This window comes from Triticum urartu, chromosome 6, assembly GCF_003073215.2.
Source record: "Triticum urartu cultivar G1812 chromosome 6, Tu2.1, whole genome shotgun sequence".
NCBI classification, from domain to species: domain Eukaryota; kingdom Viridiplantae; phylum Streptophyta; class Magnoliopsida; order Poales; family Poaceae; genus Triticum; species Triticum urartu.
This window is the reverse complement of record NC_053027.1, coordinates 20,261,445-20,282,533: the sequence shown is the minus strand read 5'-3', so window position 1 is coordinate 20,282,533 and position 21,089 is coordinate 20,261,445. Positions and strand designations below refer to the sequence as shown.

The 21,089-nt window shown below is 47.4% G+C and overlaps 3 protein-coding genes across 3 annotated transcripts; 1 reads left to right on the top strand and 2 right to left on the bottom strand.

Annotated features, from left to right (window-relative positions):
- Window positions 1-288: 288 nt before the first annotated feature.
- On the bottom strand, window positions 289-7,199 carry LOC125514004 (cysteine-rich receptor-like protein kinase 10). Its single transcript, XM_048679243.1, has 3 exons — window positions 6,606-7,199; window positions 725-875; window positions 289-590 (listed from the first exon to the last, which is right to left on the bottom strand). The coding sequence occupies exons 1-3, from the start codon at window positions 7,033-7,035 to the stop codon at window positions 557-559; spliced, it is 615 nt and encodes a 204-aa protein (XP_048535200.1). The 5' UTR covers window positions 7,036-7,199; the 3' UTR covers window positions 289-556.
- Window positions 7,200-7,733: 534 nt separating this feature from the next.
- On the top strand, window positions 7,734-12,415 carry LOC125515720 (zinc finger BED domain-containing protein RICESLEEPER 2-like). The gene is made up of 7 exons (XM_048681228.1): window positions 7,734-8,136; window positions 8,629-8,964; window positions 9,291-10,347; window positions 10,678-11,700; window positions 11,777-11,871; window positions 11,942-12,021; window positions 12,101-12,415. Coding segments are annotated over exons 1-7 (2,724 nt in total). The 5' UTR covers window positions 7,734-8,004; the 3' UTR covers window positions 12,102-12,415.
- Window positions 12,416-16,268: 3,853 nt separating this feature from the next.
- Window positions 16,269-20,240, bottom strand: LOC125516731 (cysteine-rich receptor-like protein kinase 10). Its single transcript, XM_048682060.1, has 3 exons — window positions 19,697-20,240; window positions 16,763-16,880; window positions 16,269-16,641 (listed from the first exon to the last, which is right to left on the bottom strand). The coding sequence occupies exons 1-3, from the start codon at window positions 20,085-20,087 to the stop codon at window positions 16,608-16,610; spliced, it is 543 nt and encodes a 180-aa protein (XP_048538017.1). The 5' UTR covers window positions 20,088-20,240; the 3' UTR covers window positions 16,269-16,607.
- Between the last annotated feature and the right edge of the window lie 849 nt (window positions 20,241-21,089).

The following is a 21,089-nucleotide window of genomic DNA, read 5'->3' as shown; positions in this document are numbered from 1 at the left end:
CTTCGATTTCTTTCACCCAATTCTGCACTCCAAGTTTTTGACAAATTGCTTTTTAAGTTTGACCAACTGTTGTCCACAAATTATGTACTTAAGTAAAACCCAAACCATCAATGAATAGTGGTTTGATGTAAAATGCTTATACACAAACTGACCTTATACCCAACATCTAAATCACTTCCTTGTTTTTGAAATATACTCTGTCATGGCTTGACTCCAAATTAATATTCAGATGTAAAAACATGAGGTTCTGAATAAATCTTTTTCAATTTATCTGAACACATCTGTATGTGAGCTCAATCGGAAAACTAAGTTAGACCATATTTGGAGCATCGAAGGAGTGGGTCCAAGAATTTGAAAACAACAAAACGAACGAACTGGCCCTTTATTCGTAACCAATGCGAACATTCAAATGGAGGACAATATTAAACCATTCTTCGCCAAAAAAACATCAAATCATGATTCAGGTAATCATGTGAGCGTTGTTGTAGAGCCTGATTTTAGTGTTTCCTCTTGTTGGGAATAGGCTGATGTCCAATAGTCTGACCAAGTCTATCAGCTACTGATCTCCAGATGGAAGAGAGCTACAATGCCTGCATCATGTAAAGAGGTGAGGAAATTAATTTTACATATGCTCATATTCACAAAGTACATTGTTTCATACGTATATTTTCCCCCTCCTTTATCTCAACTTTTAACATCAAATGTGGTGCTTCTCGAAACTTACATCATGGAGGCTCTTCTTTTATCACGCCATTCTTGCAGAAGCATGAAGAAAAGCCATGCAAATCCAATTGCTTGAAATATCAGTGTCGTCGGACCCAAGAGGCGAAACCATCTGTTGTCGCCTGTGGCATATAAATAGATAGTGCTTCCATCTGGACATATTAGATTATTAATACATTGCCATTAGGAGAAGGTGCATACCAATAATTCGAGCATATGGGGAGGAAGAAAAAACAGAATCTTGCAATGCTATATATATCAATATATGGATGGCAATAATAATCATGCAATGTTGTGGAATAAGAATGTAGATCACATCGCACCGTCTAGCTGTATTGAGCTTATCCGCTCCATCCTCTCCGCCATATGGTTTTTGTTCAACTAATTCTGTTTGCCTCTCCTGCCTAGCTGGTCAAGTGTGTGGGGAAAAAAAAATCCAAAGAGACTTCCTGTGGAATGTCTAGGAAAAGGCCCCGGGTGCCAAGTACCTTGTCCGTTGGATCGACATGTGTAAATTGAAGACCTACAGAGGGTGGGATCACTGGCCTTCAATGCCAAGGTAAAGCTCTCGATCTCGGTTCAATCTGACTCCCTTGGAAAGATGTTTCCGAGCCCTCCCCAAAATTTCTACAATCCTCTTTTGAAGAGTTAACCCCTTTAGGCTTCATTCGGAATCACTCCGCTCCCTAACTCCACCGCGGAGCGGAGCGGCATACAGTTAAAATACGGAGAGTGGCAAACAGGGCGCTGCGCGCGCTCCGCTCCCTGGTGATGGAGCGGTGGATTGCCGAACACATCCTTAATTTAAGGAGAAACTCCCCAAAACATTCTAACCTGCTCAAATTTGAGTACCCGTGGGGAAGTTTCCCTACATCCTCTCTCTCCCCCCACACGCCCAGCAGCCCGCAACACCTCCCCACGACCCATCTGACCGCCCTGCTGACAACCGTGACACCGACCATGCACCCCCGTCGACCTCCCATTGACTCTCCACACATCGCCTGCAAAAATCCGGCAATATTTTTCTTCGTCTTCTGGTCATCTTCTATTGGTCCCCGTGGTGCTGGCTCTGGTGAAAACATGAGTGTCGGCCCTTGTTGCCAATTACGATGAAGTGTTGCATCCCAGAGCATGGCCCTTGTTGCCAATTACGATGAAGTGTTGCATCCCAGAGCATGTCATTGTACTACTAGGAAAGCTACGTGTCTCCTTCCTTGACGAGCATCTATCAAATTATTTTTGCACATCATCTACTCTAGGCCCAAGCTATCTCATGGACATCATCTATTGGCCAGAAGTGGTTGTTGGCCGTGAACTTGATGTGAGAAAAAAAAAGGAGGGAATTTGAGGGCAGAAGGAAGAAAAAAAAGAGACTTACATCTGGGGTCTAGCTCTATCAGAAGTTAATGACGCGTTTGGTTCACAGAAAAACAGCGGTTTCCGATTTCAGTGCTTCCTGAAACCATACCATCGTGTTTGGTATGCCCACACTGTCTTCCGTAGCCGCGGTTTCCGATACAGGACTTCACGAAACTGAAAACACCCCTATCGGAGGTGATTGGGAAAACGAAACGCATCTCCATCAACCAAACGAAGCGCGCTTTCCGTAAAAGTAATCAGAAACGGAGCTTCCCGATACAATAAAATCAATACGTTACCGGAGCCGAAACAAACGCGTCGTAAGTTTTAGGGAAAACGCTACATGCGCGCGTAATTTTTAACTCCTCAAACTTGACGAGCTAAGTTTTAAGGGATTCTATGAGGACACTGAAGGAAATATGCCCTAAAGGCAATAATAAAATTATTATTTATTTCCCTATATCATGATAAAAGTTTATTATTCATGCTAGAATTGTATTAACCAGAAACATAATACATGTGTGAATACATAGACAAACAGAGTGTCACTAGTATGCCTCTACTTGACTAGCTCGTTAATCAAAGATGGTTATGTTTCCTAACCATAGACAAAGAGTTGTTATTTGATTAACGGGATCACATCATTAGTTGAATGATCTGATTGACATGACCCATTCCATTAGCTTAGCACCCGATCGTTTAGTATGTTGCTATTACTTTCTTCATGACTTATACATGTTCCTATGACTACGAGATTATGTAACTCCCATGTTGGGTTGACGTATTTCGAGATTAGGATTTGTCACTCCGATCGTCGGAGAGGTATCTCTGGGCCCTCTCGGTAATACACATCACTTAAGCCTTGCAAGCATTGCAACTAATGAGTTAGTTGCGGGATGATGTATTACGGAACGAGTAAAGAGACTTGCCGGTAACGAGATTGAACTAGGTATTGGATACCGACGATCGAATCTCGGGCTAGTAACATACCGATGACAAAGGGAACAACGTATGTTGTTGTTATGCGGTCTGACCGATAAAAGATCTTCGTAGAATATGTAGGAACCAATATGGGCATCCAGGTCCCGCTATTGGTTATTGACCGGAGACGTATCTCGGTCATGTCTACATTGTTCTCGAACCCGTAGGGTCCGCACGCTTAAAGTTTCGATGACAGTTATATTATGAGTTTATACGTTTTGATGTATCGAAGGTTGTTCGGAGTCCCGGATGAGATCACGGACATGATGAAGAGTCTCGAAATGGTCGAGACATAAAGATTGATATATTGGAAGCCTATGTTTGGATATCGGAAGTGTTCCGGGTGAAATCGGGATTTTACCGGAGTACCAGGAGGTTACCGGAACCCCCCGGGAGCTATATGGGCCTTAGTGGGCCTTAGTGAAAGAAGAGGAGAGGCGGCCAGGGCTGGGCCACGCGCCCCTCCCCCCTAGTCCGAATAGGACAAGGAGAGAGGGGGTCGGCGCCCCCCTCCTTCTCTCTCTCTCTGTTCCCACCTCGCGAATCCTATTCCAACTAGGATTGGGTAGGACTCCTCCTGGCGCGCCCTATGATGGCCGGCCGGCCTCCCCCTCTTGAACCTTTATATACGGAGGCAGGGGCACCCCTAGAGACACAAGTTGATCCACGTGATCATATTCTTAGCCGTGTGCGGTGCCCCCTTCCACCATAGTCCTCGATAATATTGTAGCGGTGCTTAGGCGAAGCCCTGCGACAGTAGTATATCAAGATCGTCACCACGCCGTCGTGCTGACGGAACTCTTCCCCGACACTTTGCTGGATCGGAGTCCGGGGATCGTCATCGAGCTGAATGTGTGCTAGAACTCGGAGGTGCCGTAGTTTCGGTGCTTGATCGGTCGGGCCGTGAAGACGTACGACTACATCAACCAAACGCTTCCGTTGTCGATCTACAAGGGTACGTAGATCACACTCTCCCCTCTCATTGCTATGCATCACCATGATCTTGCATGTGCGTAGGAATTTTTTTGAAATTACTACGTTCCCCAACAAATGAATCCACCCGTCGTCAGCCACGCCCAGTACGCGCCCTGGGGACAGCAAGGCGTCGGATCTCCATGGGGATCGTCGTCGCCCGGCTACGCCGACGGCGACGCGCACGGTGGGTTCAACCCAAACGTGACCTTCCCCCACGGCCACCCCGCGACGCGCACACCCTCGCCCGCCTTCGTCGGCGTGCAGTACCCTCCATACAACTACTCGCCGCCCGCCTACGCGTCCACACTGACGCCCCATCTCCGCCGTGGACCGCTGCCCTTCTCGCACCTCGGCGACACCGACGACACAGGAGCCAATATGGACGACATCATCGCGACAGGATCGACCGCGGCCGCCGCGTCTCCCGGGTTCGCCACCCAGGACGAGGTAGTGGATCTCAACGGCGACATGGTGGCCGAGCTCGGCTACGTCTACGGTGAGGACGCGCACGAAGCGCAGGAACCCGAGGACGAGGAGGAGGAGGAGCCAGCTCCTGATCCGACGAAGGGGCGCCAGAAGAAGAAGCGGGCGGCTAGGACAGGCGAAGCGCGCATCAAGTGGACGTCCAAGGAGGAGGAATGCCTCGCCGAAGCATGGAAAGTCGTCTGCCTCGACCCGACCACCGGCACGAACCAGAGCTTCGAGACGTACTGGGACCGCATCAAGGCCGAGTTCGACGAGCGGAAGCTCGTCGACCCCTACTTCAAAGGCGTCTACATGCAGCACGGCTCCAAGGCGATGGCGAACCACTGGGGGCGTATCCAGGGGGCGTGCAACAAATGGCATGGAATCGTCGAGGAGGTCGCGGCTCGCCCGGAGAGCAGCGCCAGCGTTGAGGATCAGGTACGCACGCCGTTCACCCGCATCTCTTCGTCGTCTACGCCCGCCGCCCGCCAACTGTTTGTTCCTCCGCGCAGTTGCTACGCATGTTCACCATGTATCGGCGCGACAACCTCGACGCCGACTTCAAGTTCCTCCACATCTACAAGCGCATTGACAAGTGCGAGAAGTGGGCGGAAGTCCGACGTACCCTCGACAAGGCCAAGAAGACATACAAGCCGGACGCGACGACTCCGGGCGCGTCAGAGGGGCGGCCGGATGGCCACAAGTTGGCAAAGAAGGGGAAAACGCTGACGCGGCAACCGCGCGAGTGCAGGAGTCCATCGAGCATTGCCTCGCCGACGCCCAGGCCCGGGCCGTCCTACGTGAAGAGAAGACCGAGGCGCGGTGGTCGTCGCTGATGACGAACAGCGCCATCAAGCTCGACCTGCTCCGGACCAACGTCGACCTGCTCCGGACGAACGTCGCCGCGAAGAAGAGAAACACCGACATGGCTTTTCTGATGGGCGGGGCGGACATGCTCCAGAGCAACGACGAGCAGCTCAGGGCGTGGTACATGGCGGAGCGCGGCCTCATCCTGAACCAGATGCAGACGGCAACGCCGACGACGCCGACGACGCCAGCTCCCGCGCCACGGCCGCACGGACGCCAAGCCCGAATGACGCCTCTACATCGCCGCCCAGCAGTACCGAAGCCGCGCCGACACAGCCCAGCACCGAAGCAGCTCCGACACCGCCGAGCCCGCGCACGCCGACTCCGCCAACGCCTGGAGCCGACCCCGCCGAGTGATTCGTTGCGCACGCAAACTTGCGGCGTGCGGCGCTCTATTTTTTGTAACGCCAGACTACGTCCGATCGCCGGATTTGTGGCGTCTTTTGTGAGCGGGAACGACCTAGTTCAAATTTCCCGCATCCTGAGGCCGGCGCTTGGGGGCGTGACTGGGAGCTAGGTCGCCCCCAGGGGCCGAACTAGCGCCGGCACGCCCCCAGGCCGCTCTATTTAGGCGCCCTGGGGGGCCGAACGGCTGGAGATGCCCTAAGTAGTAGTAGCGCGGATGGCAACCGCGCTACTGCTAAAAGTTAGCTGTAGCACCCTAGCAGTAGCGCAGCCCCCACGCTACTGCTAGCAATTACCCCGCGCTACTAGTAGAGTTTTCCCTAGTAGTGAATACGCCTAAAAAAACAGCCCAACAGGCTGAATATGTGCAGCCCAGCATGCTAAACGGGTCATCGGGCCGGCCCGTTTACTAATCAAGCCGTGCCTGGGCCAAGGAGCAGCGCCCGTGGGCTGGCACGACACGGTCCGACTATTAAACGTGCCATGGCGGGCCGTGCCGGGCCAGGCACGATTAGCACAGGCCGGGCTGGCCCGTTTGGCCAGGTATAGTCTTGCTAGAGATGCTCTTACCTACACACGTTCTCGTGTACAGCACTTAGTTTTTGAGCTTCTAATTTCTTGCATGAGTAATCACAAACGCCCAATAATCCTAAGAGGCTCCAGCTAATCCTAATAATATTCGGCTGCCACAACCACAAGGTCAGTGTGGTAACCAGTCGCAAACCAAGTAAAAAATTTGGGCTGCCACATGATGCATGAGATCATTTAGCACATGAGACTGATGTACGCTGAAAAATAATAATCTGTGGGTCCTGTAAAGCAAAACTTACCTTCTTGAGAAGAGATGGCAGAGAACCCACCCTCGCCCAAGCCAAGAGATCTAGAAAATTTGCCACCGAGTCGGAGAGTGCAGTTGCCGGCCACGACGAGCACCTTCCTGCCGTACGGGCACGCGCTCTCCGCCTCCCGGAAGGCGCCGGCGACGCAGGCGGCGCAGGACGAGGAGCTGACGCTAGGAGGCTCGCAGCGCGCGGAGGCTCGCACCCGGTTAGGCCAGTACCCCACGTCACCGGACGCCCGGAGGCCTTGGGAGGAGGCGGTCTCGGCCGGCAGGACGGCGGCCAGGCGGCGGAGGTTGGCCCCGTAGGTGCTGTTGGTCTCGTGTACTCCACCGAAGCAGTAGAACGTTTCTGCGGCGGTGAGGAGAGGCGAGGCGGCAAGGAGGAGGAGGAGCAAGAGGAAGGGCGACGAGTGCTGCATGGTGGCCGACTGGCTGGTGACCGGCGGTGGGTGAGCCGGCAAAAGGACTTGCTGTACGAAAAGTGGAGCATGTGGAGAGGATACGAGCACGTCAGCGGTGGCGGTGCGTGGACGACGACTTTGACTCCATGGAGGGTCGCGTTTGGCGGCCGGAGAGGGATGGAGATTTTCTCTAGAAAAAATAGAGGGGTGAGAAAGAAAGAGGAAGGGACGGAGAAAGGAGACATGGATTGGCTGAGCTTCGCGAGAGATGTCACCAATTTGATCCAGCTGGATAGTGGGTGTTGTTTCTAAAATATAAGTTGCAATCATTGTTGATTTCAAGATTAATTACAATTAATGCAGTTAATATTGTTTCCAGATTGTGGGTGTGGTGTGATGGATACATCATTAGAATAGCCTGAGACATTGAATACACGTAGTTAAATGGTTGTGATCATTTGGATTCTTCGAACTCGGGCTTTTGCTCGACATACACTAGTAATCATGCATGTGGAAGTGGAACACATATTCAATTTGATAGTACTTTGAGACCTCTGCATCCAAAAGTATGGCCCGGCGATTCCAGCCCACCAAGACCCAATGCTTCTTTTTAAGCTCGACATTAAGAATGTCCTTGACTCTATTACTTGGGACTAGGACTGGACGTACGAGCGAGCTTTCCGGCTCGGCCCGAAACTCGCTACAGCTCGGCCCATTACAGCTCGGCTCGACAGGTTAAATGAGCGGGCCCAGTTCTGAAAACAGGCCCGATTCGCGAGCGAGCCGAGCCGAGTTTCGGCCGGTCCAGCTCGGTGACTTGCTTGCAGCCCAGCCCAATCCATCCTCAATCTCCATCGCTCGCAGCCTCGCACGCATTAGGGCACGAGAGACGCAGAGACAGCGCCGCCTCGCCGCTTTCTCTGCTCTGCCTCCCCCTTGCCCCTTTCTCTCCCCTGCGCCGCAAAGCTGGATCGGCGGCGACGAGGGATGCCCTGTTTCCTCACCACTCCGACAGCAACAGGCTCGACGGCAACGGGCGGCGCCACCTCTCCTCACCACAGCAGACGCAGACGGACGCGCCTCCCCTGGTTTCTCGCCGAACGTGACGAGCACGAGCAGGTACCTCCTTCCTTTCCTATCTCTAGCCGCAGCTCTCTGAACTAGTACGTGTGTGATGGATCAATGGATGAATGGATCGATGGATGTGCTCATGTGGTTGTTCCTTCCCAAACCCTAGCCATAGGTGTCTAAACTAGCATGCATGACACATCTGATTTATTGATGGATGCATGGATGGATCGATGGATGTAGTCATGTAGATGTAGGGCTAGATGGATGGATCATGGATGGATGTATTATAGCCTGTAGAGCTAGATGTAGCAGATCCGGATGGATGGATCATGGATGGATGGAGTTGTAGGGTAGAATGGATGGGTAGATCAAAATTTTCATTGATTCCATGTGTAATTAGTTTTCTGCTGTTGATGATCTACTTGATGTAGCATAGGAGCTTGAAAAAAATCTACTTGCTTGAAAAATCACATTGACTCCATATGTAATTAGTTTACTGTTGTTGATGATTGACTGTTTGTTGTTTGCTCATGTGTGCAGATGTCTATCGTCGCAACAATGGACAAGGAAAAGGGGAAGGCGAATGGGAAAGAGAAGGAGATAGAGAGGACCTTGGACTCCATTATGAAGAGCAAGGTGCCGGTCTCGGGGATGCAGAAGGGGAATGGGAAGGGCAATGCAACAGCTACTACGCGGCTGCCGAGGAAGCTCGCAAATGATTGCAGCAATACCCCAATCGCTGAGTTGTTGTATAGGGTAAAAAAGAAACCTCCGCCTCGACGTCTCCCTGACCCCACCGGCGCTGGTGTGCGTGCCGCAATCACCGCTGCCTGCAGCTCCGCAAACTACTACGAGAGGGAGGCTACATCTTCCCAGGTATGTATATGCCAAATATATATTTGTGCAAGCTCATGTATGTGCTGTTTTTGCTTTTTGAAAGTCAAATTTATGTGTGCCCATGCTCATATGTGCTATTTTTGGTACCCAAATGTCAAATATATGTTTGTGCAAGCTCATGTGTGTGCTCTTTTTGGTATCCAAATGTCAAATATATGTTTGTGCAAGCTCATGTGTGTGCTGTTTTTGCTATCCAAAAGTCAAATATATGTTTGTGCAAGCTCATGGGTGTGCTGTTTTTGCTATACAAAAGTCAAATATATGTGTGTCCAAGCTCATGTGTGTGTGTTGTTTTTGTGTGCTAGGCAATGGAGCATGATAAGCAAGCGGAGGAGGATCATGAAGAGGTGGAAGAGGATGAGGAGGAGGACAAGGAAGAGCAAGATACTTTGTTTGAGGTGCCGCCCGGGGCTGGTGACAAATCAGATTCGGATGGGTTTGTGGATAGTGAAGAAGAAGCCTTCGAAGGTGATGACATGTCCGAGGATGGTCTAGGCCTTGGTCCTACGCCTCAAGAGCAAGAAACCGTACTTCTTAGTTCGAGTGAGGATGAAGCAAGAAAAGTGCAACGAAAGAGTGCCAAGAAGCGAAAAGGTCAAGCTCCTTCGAGGTTGAGGTCGGCGGTTTGGACCTTCTTTCATAAGGTAGAGGTGCCATCGAAAGAAGGTTTGATGGAGTTGAAGGCACAATGTAATTATTGTGACAATCAATATGCATATGTCCAAGGTGGAAGCACCTCATCCATGGGAAGACATATGGACACATGTAAGAATTACAAGGACAAGGTTAATAGGGATCTCATCCAAGCTACTCTATTTTTTAGAAAAACCAATGGAACAACAAGTGGTCCAGCTGTCCAATTCATTGAGTATGATAAGGACCTCATAAAGGAGGTCATGGCAAAGATGATTTGCGTCCATGAGTACTCATTTAGAATGGTTGAACATAAATGGTTCAACATTCTCATGAAGTGCTTGAATCCAAACTATCAACCCATTGGAAGGAAGGCAATAAAAGTTGAATGCATGAGGGTTTTCAAGAAAGAAAGGGAGTTGCTTCAAGTTTCACTAAAGGATGTGGACTTCATTAGTCTGACGACCGACTTGTGGACTAGCAACCAGACCATATCATATATGTGTGTGGTTGCACACTTTATAGATAAGGATTGGAAGATGCAAACACGTGTTCTTTCTTTCATAGATTTGGATCCTCCTCACTCCGGGCATGTGATTTCAGATGCTATCTATGAGTGTGTGACTGAATGGAAGATAGAGAAGAAAATGATATCCATCACACTAGACAATGCTTCAAACAATGATGTTGCGGTCAGAGGTTTGAAGGCAAAGTTTGCTGTTCGGAGAGGTATATACTTGCTGTTTTTGTTGTACATATGTTCATATACTTGCTGTTTTGGTTGAATATATGGTCATATTCTTGCTGTTTTTGTAGTACATATGCTTTGTTTGTCCATCACACTAGACAATGCTTCAAATATATGGTTATATGCTTGCTGTTTTTGTTGTACATATGTTCATATACTTGCTGTTTTGGTTGAATATATGGTCATATTCTTGTTGTTTTTGTAGTACATATGCTTTGTTTGTCCAAATAATGATATTTTGGTTTAACACATGCTCATATGTGTGCTGTTTTGGTTGAATATATTGTCATATGCTTGCTGTTTTTTTGTAGGTACGGACTTTGAAGCCAAATATTTCCATGTTCGTTGTTGTGCACACATTATCAACTTGGTGGTGCAAGATGGGACAACCATCATGGCCCCTTTGATAGAGAATTTGAGAGAGACGGTTAAGTATTTCAAGAAGTCACCGAGTCGCCTCCACAAGTTTGTTGAGACTTGCAAAATATTGGGTGTTGAGGTTGGCAACCATTTGCATCTTGATTGTGTCACGCGGTGGAGTTCAACGTACCAGATGCTTGATACAGCCTGCCCATATAGGGAAGCCTTGTCCTCTTATGCAGCTTCAAATGCCAACTATCAATGGGAGCCGAAAAAAGAAGAATGGGACAAGTTTGAAGTTATTAAGCCATTGCTCCTCTCTTTATCTCGTGTGACAACTGCGTTTTCAGGGCAATTATATCCCACCTCCAACATATTCTACCCTCACATTGTCAGCATCAAGATTGCTTTGAGAAAAGCCATGGCTCATGATGATGAATGCTACAAGAAAATGGGTGATGCAATGATGGATAAATTTGACAAGTATTGGGATGAGCCGAACAATGTCATGGTGCTTGCTACCATCTTGGACCCAAGGTACAAGATGAGGTATGTTGAGTGGTGCTATCACCAAATGTATGATGTGGGGAAAGCAAATACTGAGAAGAATATTGTGCGCGGAGAGTTGGACACATTGTATGAGAAGTTTGTTGCGAAAAATAAGAAAGCTGAAGAAAGAGCTAGTGGATCATCAGCCAAGAAGAATTGCAACACAAGTACCTCGATGCCACTTATGGATTGTGAGTTTCAGTCCTTCTTATCAGCAACTTCATCAACACCATCAAAAAGTGAGCTTAGAAACTATCTAGATGACTTGAATGAGGCAATGGATCCTATGTTCAATCTTCTTGATTGGTGGAGGGTAAATGCACTAAGATACCCCGTATTGGCAATGATGGCAAAGAGGTTCTTGACTGTCCCGGCTACCTCCGTGTCTTCGGAATCAACTTTTAGCACGGGTGGAAGAGTTTTAGGTATGTCTACTTGTTACATTGGATGTTAACTTGTCATCATCCTTGAACTTAGATATGTCTACTTGTGTGGTTTTAGATGACTACAGGAGTTCTCTGAAACCAGAAATGGTGGAAGCCTTGGTGTGCGGTGCTAGTTATATCAAAGGTTCTCACAAGGACTTCAATGTGGTGGTATGACTCCTATGTTTTCTTCTATGGTTTCTGTCTATTTCTTGTATGTGGCTAACTTCCAAATAATTAGGAGAGAGATGAAGATGAGGAGGACGATGTTGAGAATATCAAGTTGCCCAAGATTGTTGATGTGGGGGATAACAACAATTGGTAACTATTCTTTTGACATGTTTCAGTTTTCATATCTTTACATGATCCCAATATGTTTCCAAATCTGTGTTACATGTAGATAATCGTCATGTTGGTGTTGCTCTTGCTACTTTGAAGATGGATGTCTACATGATCTTGTCATGTGGATTGTTGAGGGCAACGTGATCGTCTCGAGCCATTTCTTTTGTTGTCATGAACTTCGAATTATGTGTTTGTTGTGATGAAGTTTGGATTATGTGTTTGTTGTGATGAACTACGGTCCTTGAATGATGTTGCGTTGAACCATGCACTTTTAACGATGTTGTTGTGAACTAGTGATGAACTATGAACTTGGTATTATGTAGTTTTCGCTAGTCATTGTTTCGCTATCAACATTTTCTCAGTTTTTATGTCAAAGTGGTAAGTTTTGTGCTATGCAAAATTTCTTCGTGTGGCTGTCAATATTTGATGCTTTGCTGTGTAAAGTTCAAAGCAAGTGTTGTCCAAAAATAGAAATGCTGGTGAATTCTTTCTCTCATATCTATTCCATTATTACAATTTTGGTAGAACAATTCATAGACGAAAGCTTATTTTTCATTACTATGACCTTTTATTAAAATAATAGACTGCTGAATGTTCCACTTTTAGCAATATAAACTGTTTGTTTTTCAAAATATGGGTTTAATTGCTACAAAAAAAATCAAGACTGGACTATATACAGAGGTTCTGTACTTCTGGGGGCAAATGGCTTTCGAGCCGGCTCGGTCTGAGCCGAGCCATAGCTGAAGCGAGCCGAGCCGCCTGAAGTCGGCTCGTTGGCTGAGCAAGCCGAGCCGAGCCGAGCCGCTCCAGAGCGAGCCAAAGCCAGGATCGGATCAAAGCTCGGCTCGGCTCGGCTCGGCTCGTGTCCGGTCCTACTTGGGACTGCCTCATGGACATGCTCACTCATCATGGCTTCTCCTTTCGCTTTCGGGGATGGATCTCAGCCTTGCTCTCATTGGCCTTTTCCCAGGTTCTCCTCAACGGGATCGTCGGGGACCTGATTAAGAATGGACGAGGCCTTTGACAAGGCGACCCGTTGTCTCCTTTGCTCTTCATGCTCACCATCGACCCGCTGCACCATATTTTGAGCAAGGCCACTGCACAAGGGCACCTCCACCCTCTTGGTAGTCAACACACTGGCATTCGAGCTTCATTGTACGCCGACGATGCGGCTATTTTCTGTGCCCCTTCCAATTCCTCGCCGCTACACATGCTTGGTCACTAATTGCGCTAAGAGTTGATCGCGCCTATCCGTGTGAAGGCAATGATTTTGATGACACCATGCAGTCCTTCCCGACCTTCCGTTCTTCCTACCCCATTTGTTATCTCGGTTTACTGCTTGCGATCAAAATATTAAGGAAGGTCCATTTGCAACACTTGGAAGATAAAGCTGTTGGGAAGCTTGCACCTTGGACGGGGATGCATGTGGCTATTGCGAGTCAAGTGACTTTTGTCAAAGTAGTGCCCACGTCGGTGACCATTTATCATCTTACACCGCTTGACCTTTCGGCGGAGGTGTTTAGGAAGATTGACTCCTTGAAGCACGCCTATCTTTGGGATGGCTCAGTCAAGGTGTCCGGTGGCAAGTATAAAATCGGTTGTGAGCCAGTCTGCAAGCGTAAGGAGTTTGGGGGCTTGGGCATTCATAAAGTTGGGAAGTTTGCTACTGCATTGCTCTTGAGATGGTTATGGCTTGAATGGGATGACCCTCCGAGAGCTTGGCTTGGCTTGGGGACACTGTACAACAATAAGGATCGGGACCTCTTTGCGGTGGACACTAAGCTTACAATTGGTGATGGTACAACTACGAGAATTTGGGGGTCATCTTGGCTGTAGGAGTTGAGGCCTAGAGACATTGCACCAAAAAAATCAAGATTTCCGGCAAAAAAAGGACCTGGGTCGACAAGGCTTTGAGGGATAATGCTTGGGGTAATCACATCGATACCCAACAGGGATGGCGCTCATTCACATTTAGCAATTCACTACTCTTTTGGAAAAGCTGGCCAATGTCAACATACAACCTCGTGTTCAAAATTCTATCATTTGGAAGCTCACAAATGGGGGAGCTACACCACTTCCTTGGCCTACAAGGCCCAATTTGCCCGATCACACTTACACGCAATGGTCTAGAAGGTTTGGTCCCCCCCCCCAAATGTAAGCCACTCGCCCAATTGCAGGAACCAGAGGCCCGCCTCCTATTCAAGCGTCGGTTCGCAACTCAAATTTGGAAGGAGTTGTTCTCCTGGATGGATCTTCAAGTTGACGCGATGAACCGACATAACTTCCACACGGGCAAGGCTTAGTGGGAAGGAGTCATCAACAATGCACATTAAAGAAAGGCTCTCTCATCCTTGGTCCACCTTGTTGGATTGGAGATTTAGAAAGAAAGGAACACACGCATCTTTATAAACAAAGCAGTGCTGGTGGCAGTGATAGTTAGCATTATTAAGAAGGAAGCTTTGCTTTGGGCTTTTGCGGGTGTCAAGCGCTTGAGTAATGTAATGTCACGAGAGTAATTTTTTATCGTTGTGACGCTTTGAAGGTGTGTCTACAAACCCCTCTTCTTGATCAATAAAAATGGCAAATTTTTTGCCTTGTCACAAAAAGATTTAGTTCGTCGTCTCCTATTCCAATAACTCTCCCCTGGCATTATTGATGTTGCCTAAGATTTGGCCATTTGGTATCTACATATGTTGTATCCCAGACAACACCAGAGTATGAACCCTTTTTCCATCATGGTGACACCGGCATTGAAGCACAACTGGTAGCGTAGTAGTACCATAGTTCATGGTGGGCTTTCCTTAAGGTGGAAGTGTGGAGTTCATCTCGCACACCAGTTGTATATGTCGAATACATGTATGAAGTACAATAATGCTAGACCTACAGAAATTTACAAATGTCTCTCCCCCCTGAATTCAACTGGGGTGGGCCCCTTCATCCCCCTATTACCAATCACAATTCTCCACATCAACTTATTTGTAACAAAAAAGTAATATTTCATAGATGTAGCATTACTCGTATGAAAAGTATGTGCTATGGGCAGTGACTAGGACTCTAGGCCTAGTTTTTTTGAACCGGGTGGGGGAACCATGAATCCTTATTAGGGCAGAATGTTGACTGCACCGCACGCATGCGGCACCGTGGCAGGGCAGCACAATCACAGCAATGTGTGCGTGGTGGCGCCGGGCGAGCTCAAGCTAGCAATGGGGCTGGTCCTTGGCGGCTCCGTGTTGTACGTGCTCGCCAGCTTCCAGGTGGGACTGCTCGGTATGCTCATGTTCTTCGCCGGCGATGGCGTGGAGCTGCTCTTACGTGTGTGCATTGAACACGTTCAAATTTCGAGAGCGCTCCTACTATAACCGTTCTACTACAAATACGTACCCCAATCCTTTGCCGGAGCAACACTTCTCCTTATCCTCTTATCTATGCACCCACACAACTGCACTTCGACGGAGAAGAACAAGATGGAAGCGAGCAACAACGTGTGAAGAGGCCTGTAAAAACATGATATTATGAGCAAATCATTTTAATTTATCTGAACAAATCTGTATGAGAGCTCAGTTGGAAAAGCAAGTTAAACAATTTTTATAGCTTCCCCTAGGAGGTAGTGCCCTCTTCCGAATCTTTACACCAGTTTTTCCCTTTTCTATCACTTGAAGTTCACCTTTCTTATTTTGGCTCATGTGTATTGTGTGCAGAGATATGCAGGGAAAATATAAATGCGATCAACATGTAAGCCCAGATCGAGGTTGAGATTTGATGAGTCACAGTGAGATTTATGTTCAAATTTATTTTCCATTGCAGAATTAATTTTCCACTTTGCTCAGACATGTTTTTTGCTTAACCACTTATGCAAATTTCTGCTGTAGCCCGTGGAAAATATCACTTAGCAAATCGAACATTTATTGAATGAAGGAGCTTGAGGCGTAATTGCTTCGATCTCAGTTCTTTTATGTTTAATATGCCTGCTCAGTGAAGCACTTTCATCGGTGCCATAATATATGCGCCAAGCTGAGGCGCGATTCCACCTAGTGGAGAGACTATCCTCAAAACCCCAAAACCCTACTAGTTCCAGTCAAATTGTCAATGGCAACTTTACTGCTTCTTTTCTTCAGAACTTTATTTTACGGCCCCCTCCGCTTTTTCTCTGAACTTTGCATAGTGCTATCTCCTGCGATTTGCATATCCAACATATTTCTGAGAAATGAGCCCATGACACAAAGCAGTGATCCAACCAAGGTTTAAGAGTTTAATGATGAAAGTGAGGAGTGTTCAGTTAATATCTGCCGCAAGCTGGAACTCTGTTTCTGGCAAGTTGGAAATACATACATATTTGGAGCATCGAAGGATAGGATGAAAACAAAAGGAACAAACGAAGTGGACCTTGGAAATTATTCATAACCAATGCGAACATTCAAATTGGAGGACAATATCAAACCATTCTTTGCCAAAAAAAACATCAAATCACGATTCAGGTAATCATGTGAGCGTTCTTGTAGAGCCCGATTAGTGTTTCCTCTTGTTGGGAATAGGCTGATATCCAATAGTCTGACCAAGTTGATCAACTACTGATCTCCGGATGGAAGAGAGCTACAACGCCTGCATCATGTAAGTGGTAAGGAAATTAATTTTCATATGCTCCTATTCACAAAGTAGATCGTTTCATCTATTATTTTCCTATCTCAACTTAACATCAAATGTGGTGCCTCTTGAAACTTACATCATAGAGGCTCTTCTTTTATCACGCCATTCTTGCAGAAGCAGGAAGAAAAGCCATGCAAATCCAATTGCTTGAAATATGAGTCCCGGACCCAAGAGGTCAAGCCAACTGATGGTGCCTGCGGAATGCAAATGCATAAAGCTTCCATGTGAGCATAGTTGATCGTTAATGCATTACCTAGCTTTCCTCGGTTCATGTTTGAGGAAGAATGTGCATACCCATAATTCGAGCATATGGGGAAGAAAAGAAGCAGAACCTTGGAATGCTATATATATGGATGTCAATAACAACCATGTAAGGTTGTGGAATAAGATTGTAGATCACATCGCACTCCTGGTTGTGTTGAGCTTGTCTGCTCCTCCCTCTCCGCCATGGTAGTTATAACTAATTATGCTTGCCCCTCCTGCTTGGCTGGTCAAGTGTGTGGGAAAAACAAATCCGAAGGGACTTCCTGTGGAATGTAAGACAAGACCCCGAGCGCCAAGCACCTCTTCCGCTAGATCGACATGTGCAAGCCGAAGACCTACGGAGTGCTCGGGATGACCTTCAATGCCAAGGTAAAGCTCTCCACTTCTGTTCTGTTTGACTCCCTTGGAACGATGTTTCCGAGCCCTTCCCCTAAATTTCTAAAAATTTCTCATACGATCCTCTTTTGAAGAGTTAACCCCTTTAGACCTCAACAATTTGCGAAGAAACTCTTTAAACCATTCGAACCTGCTCAAATTTGAGTACCTGTGGGCAAGTTTCCCTAAACCCTCTCTCTCTCCTCCCCGATGCCCAACAACGCACAACACCTCGCTGGTGACTCAGTCCGATATCGCCCCAACAACAGTGATCCCGCCAACATCCCATTGACTCCCTACACGCCGCCTGCAAAAATGCGCCAATATTTTTCTTCGTTCTCTTCTATTGGTCCCTGTGATGGTGGCTCCGGTGAAAACACGGTTGTCGGTTGATGTCGCCGATTTCGACAAATCATTGTGTTCTAGGCCATACAATCATGCTACTAGGACAATGAAGAGGAGAATATATTCAGTCGAAGAAGTGCCCAAACCATGGCCCATGGAGGACAGGTTACGCCAACTTCCTCATCTCCCTTCTTGCACACATACGTCACACTCGATGAGCATCGATCAAATTACTTTTGCAGAGCATCTACTCTGGGCCCTAACTACTTCCTAGACATCATTTATTGACCAAAAGTTGTCGTTGGCCACAAACTTGGTGTGAGGAAAAAAGTGGGGATTTGGGGGAGAAGGAAGAAGAAAAAAGAGAAACTTCCATATGGGGTCTAGATCTATAAGGAGTTGAGTTTTAGTGATTCTTATCTCCTTTCACGCACACGTACATCACACTCGACGAGCATCTATCAAATTACTTTTGCAGAGCATCTACTCTAGGCCCTAGCTACTTCCTAGACATCATTTATTGACCAGAAGTTGTCGCTGGCTGCGAACTTGATGTGAGGAAAAAAGTGGGGATTTGGGGGAGAAGGAAGAAAAAAAGACTTCCATATGGGGTCTAGATCTATAAGGAGTTGAGCTTTAGGGATCCTCGTCTGCTTTCTTGCACACATACGTCACACTCGGTGAGCATCTATCAAATTACTTTTCCAGAGCATCTACTCTAGGCCCTAGCTACTTCCTAGACATCATTTATAGACCAGAAGTTGTCGTTGGCCACAAACTTGGTGTGAGGAAAAAAGTGGGGATTTGGGGAAGGGAGAAGGAAAAAGAGAAACTTCCATATGTGGTCTAGATCTATAAGGAGTTGAGTTTAGTGATTCTCATCTCTTTTCGCGCACACGTACGTCACACTCGGCGAGCATCTATGAAATTACTTTTGCGGAGCATCTACTCTAGGCCCTAGCTACTTCCTAGACATCATTTATTGACCAAAAGTTGTCGCTGGCCGCGAACTTGATGTGAGGAAAAAAGTGGGGATTCGGGGGAGAAGGAAGAAGGAAAAAAAGACTTCCATATGTGGTCTAGATCTATAAAGAGTTGAGTTTTAGGGATCCGTATCTCCTTTCTCGCACACGTGCGCCACACTCGGTGAGCATCTATCAAATTACTTTTGCAGAGCATCTACTCTAGGCCCTAACTACTTCCTAAACATCATTTATTGAGCAGAAGTTGTTGTTGGCCGCGAACTTGATGTGAGAAAAAAAAGTGTGGATTTGGGGGGAGAAGGAAGAAGAAAAAAAGAGAGACTTCCACATAGGGTCTAGATCTATAAGGAGTTGACTTTTAGGAAAAGGGCATGGTGCGCATAATTTCCAGCTCCTCAAATCTGACGAGCTATGTCTCGAGGGAGCAATGCTACATCTACGTAGGGTGTTACCAAACGTTTACGTAATTAGCCAGTTGGCAGAGTATGACTGGGATTTGGGGAGAGGCGGGGCCCACCCCACTAAAAATCAGGGGGGCAGAGAATTAGTTAAGGGAAGTTACGTAGCCTTTTCGTAACCCTTCGTAGGTCTAGGATTATTGGTCTTGAGGGATTCTTTGAGGAGTCAAGTTTGTAGGGAATTGCTAGAGAGATGCTCTTACGGTCTTACCACCGTCTAGACTCTAGACACACATTCTCGTGTACAACAATTTTATGGGCAAATAGTTTTTGAACTTCTAATTTCTTCCACGAGTAATCACAAGCGCATGCAAGTGTGGTCTGTTAACTAAACAAGCTCACAATAATCCTAAATTCCTAATCCTAAGAGGCTCTAATCCTAGTAATGTTGGTCTGCCACAGCCGCAAGGTCAGTGCGGCAATCGATCCCAAACCAAGTAAAAAAGTTGGACCGCCACAAGATGCATGAGATCATTTAGCACGGCCTAATGAGATGAGATGAGAGACTAATGTGGGCAGAAAAATAATAATCTGTGGATCCAACCTAATTATCTTCTGGAAAAAAGATGAAGGAAGAGAACTCACGGAAGCCGAGAGCTCGAGGAAAATCGGCGAGACTGAGCGTGCAGTTGCGGGCGAAGACGACCGCCTTCTTGCCGTACGGGCACGCCCGCTCCGCCTCCCGGAAGGCGCCGGCAACGCAGGCGGCGCAGGACGAAGGGCTGACGCCCCAGTAGCACCGCGAGGAGGCCCGCGGCCGGTTGGGCCAGTACCCCACGCCGCGGGACGCCTGGAGGTCTTGGGAGGCGGCGGTCTCGGCCGGGAGCACGGCGGCCAGGCGGCGGAGGTTGGCCTCGTAGGTGCTGTTGGCCTTGTATACCCCGCTGACGCAGTTGAACGTCGCCGCAGTGGCGACCAGAGGCGAGGCGGCGAGGAGGAGGAGGAGGAGGAAGAGGAAGGGCGAGGGGTGATGCATGGTGGTTGGCCGCTGCGCTGGTGCCGGTGGGTGGTGGTCAGCGGTGAGCGAGCTGGGAACAGCACTAGTAGGACAAAAAGTGGAGCTTGTGGAGAGGATACAGCCAAAGGCAAGCACATCGGCGGTGCGTGGAGGACGACTTTGACTTCACGTTTGGCAGCTCATATTTGTTCATAGATAGATAGATAGAAGGCTGGGAAATAATAGTAGTAGAGGTATGAAAAGGAAAGTGGAAGGAACGGAGAAAGGAGACATGGATTGGCTGAGCTTCCGCGAGAGATGTCACCAATTTGATCCAGCTGGATAGTGGGTGTTGTTTCTAAAATATAAGTTGCAATCATTGTTGATTTCAAGATTAATTGCCATTAATGCAACTAGTGTTGTTTCCAAATTATGATTAATACAGTTAATATTGTGATGGATACATCATCAGAATAGCCTGAGACATTGCATACAGGTAGTTAAATGGTTGTGATCATTTGGATTCTTCGAACCTGTGCTTTTGCTTGACGTGCACCGCTAATCGTGCATGTGGGACACATGTTCAATTTGATAGTACTTTGAGACCTATGCGTCCAAAGTATGTCCCGCGAGATTGTGGTTAACAACAATCAATGTTGATTCCAAACAAATTAATTGATTGGCATTAATGCAATTAATGTTGTTTCTAAATTAGAATTAATGCGATTGATATTACTAACAAAAGAGTCCGTGCGTTGCAACGAAAAAAAATAAGTCCTTAAAAATAATTTATGTCAGACACAATAGGGACTTTTAGGCTTCGATTTTGATTCCGATCGAGTCCCCTCGTGCATTGGTGATGAGCGGCAACAGGTCGAGCAAGGTGGGCATTTGCTAGGTGGCACATAGGATTGGAGCGCGTTGGTGGCGGGTGCCAACTGCTAGGCATGATTGTTATTGAACATGTGAAGCCATGTTGCGCCCCACACACACCTCATACACGTCCTCCATGGGACGACGATCCAATACTAAATGGGTAGG

Bases quoted from the DNA above. Each gene is read 5' to 3' on its own strand.
- LOC125515720 (XM_048681228.1), top strand. From the start codon at position 8,005: ATGCCCTGTTTCCTCACCACTCCGACAGCAACAGGCTCGACGGCAACG. The intron at 8,965-9,290 runs GTATGTATATGC...TTTGTGTGCTAG, and splicing joins GGGAGGCTACATCTTCCCAG to GCAATGGAGCATGATAAGCA. The intron at 10,348-10,677 runs GTATATACTTGC...GTTTTTTTGTAG, and splicing joins AAAGTTTGCTGTTCGGAGAG to GTACGGACTTTGAAGCCAAA.
- LOC125514004 (XM_048679243.1), bottom strand. From the start codon at position 7,035: ATGCAGCACTCGTCGCCCTTCCTCTTGCTCCTCCTCCTCCTTGCCGCC. The intron at 876-6,605 runs GTAAGTTTTGCT...TAATATGTCCAG, and splicing joins TGCCATCTCTTCTCAAGAAG to ATGGAAGCACTATCTATTTA. The intron at 591-724 runs GTAAGTTTCGAG...TACATGATGCAG, and splicing joins AAAAGAAGAGCCTCCATGAT to GCATTGTAGCTCTCTTCCAT.
- LOC125516731 (XM_048682060.1), bottom strand. From the start codon at position 20,087: ATGCATCACCCCTCGCCCTTCCTCTTCCTCCTCCTCCTCCTCCTCGCC. The intron at 16,881-19,696 runs GTGAGTTCTCTT...TGCATTCCGCAG, and splicing joins TCCTCGAGCTCTCGGCTTCC to GCACCATCAGTTGGCTTGAC. The intron at 16,642-16,762 runs GTAAGTTTCAAG...TACATGATGCAG, and splicing joins AAAAGAAGAGCCTCTATGAT to GCGTTGTAGCTCTCTTCCAT.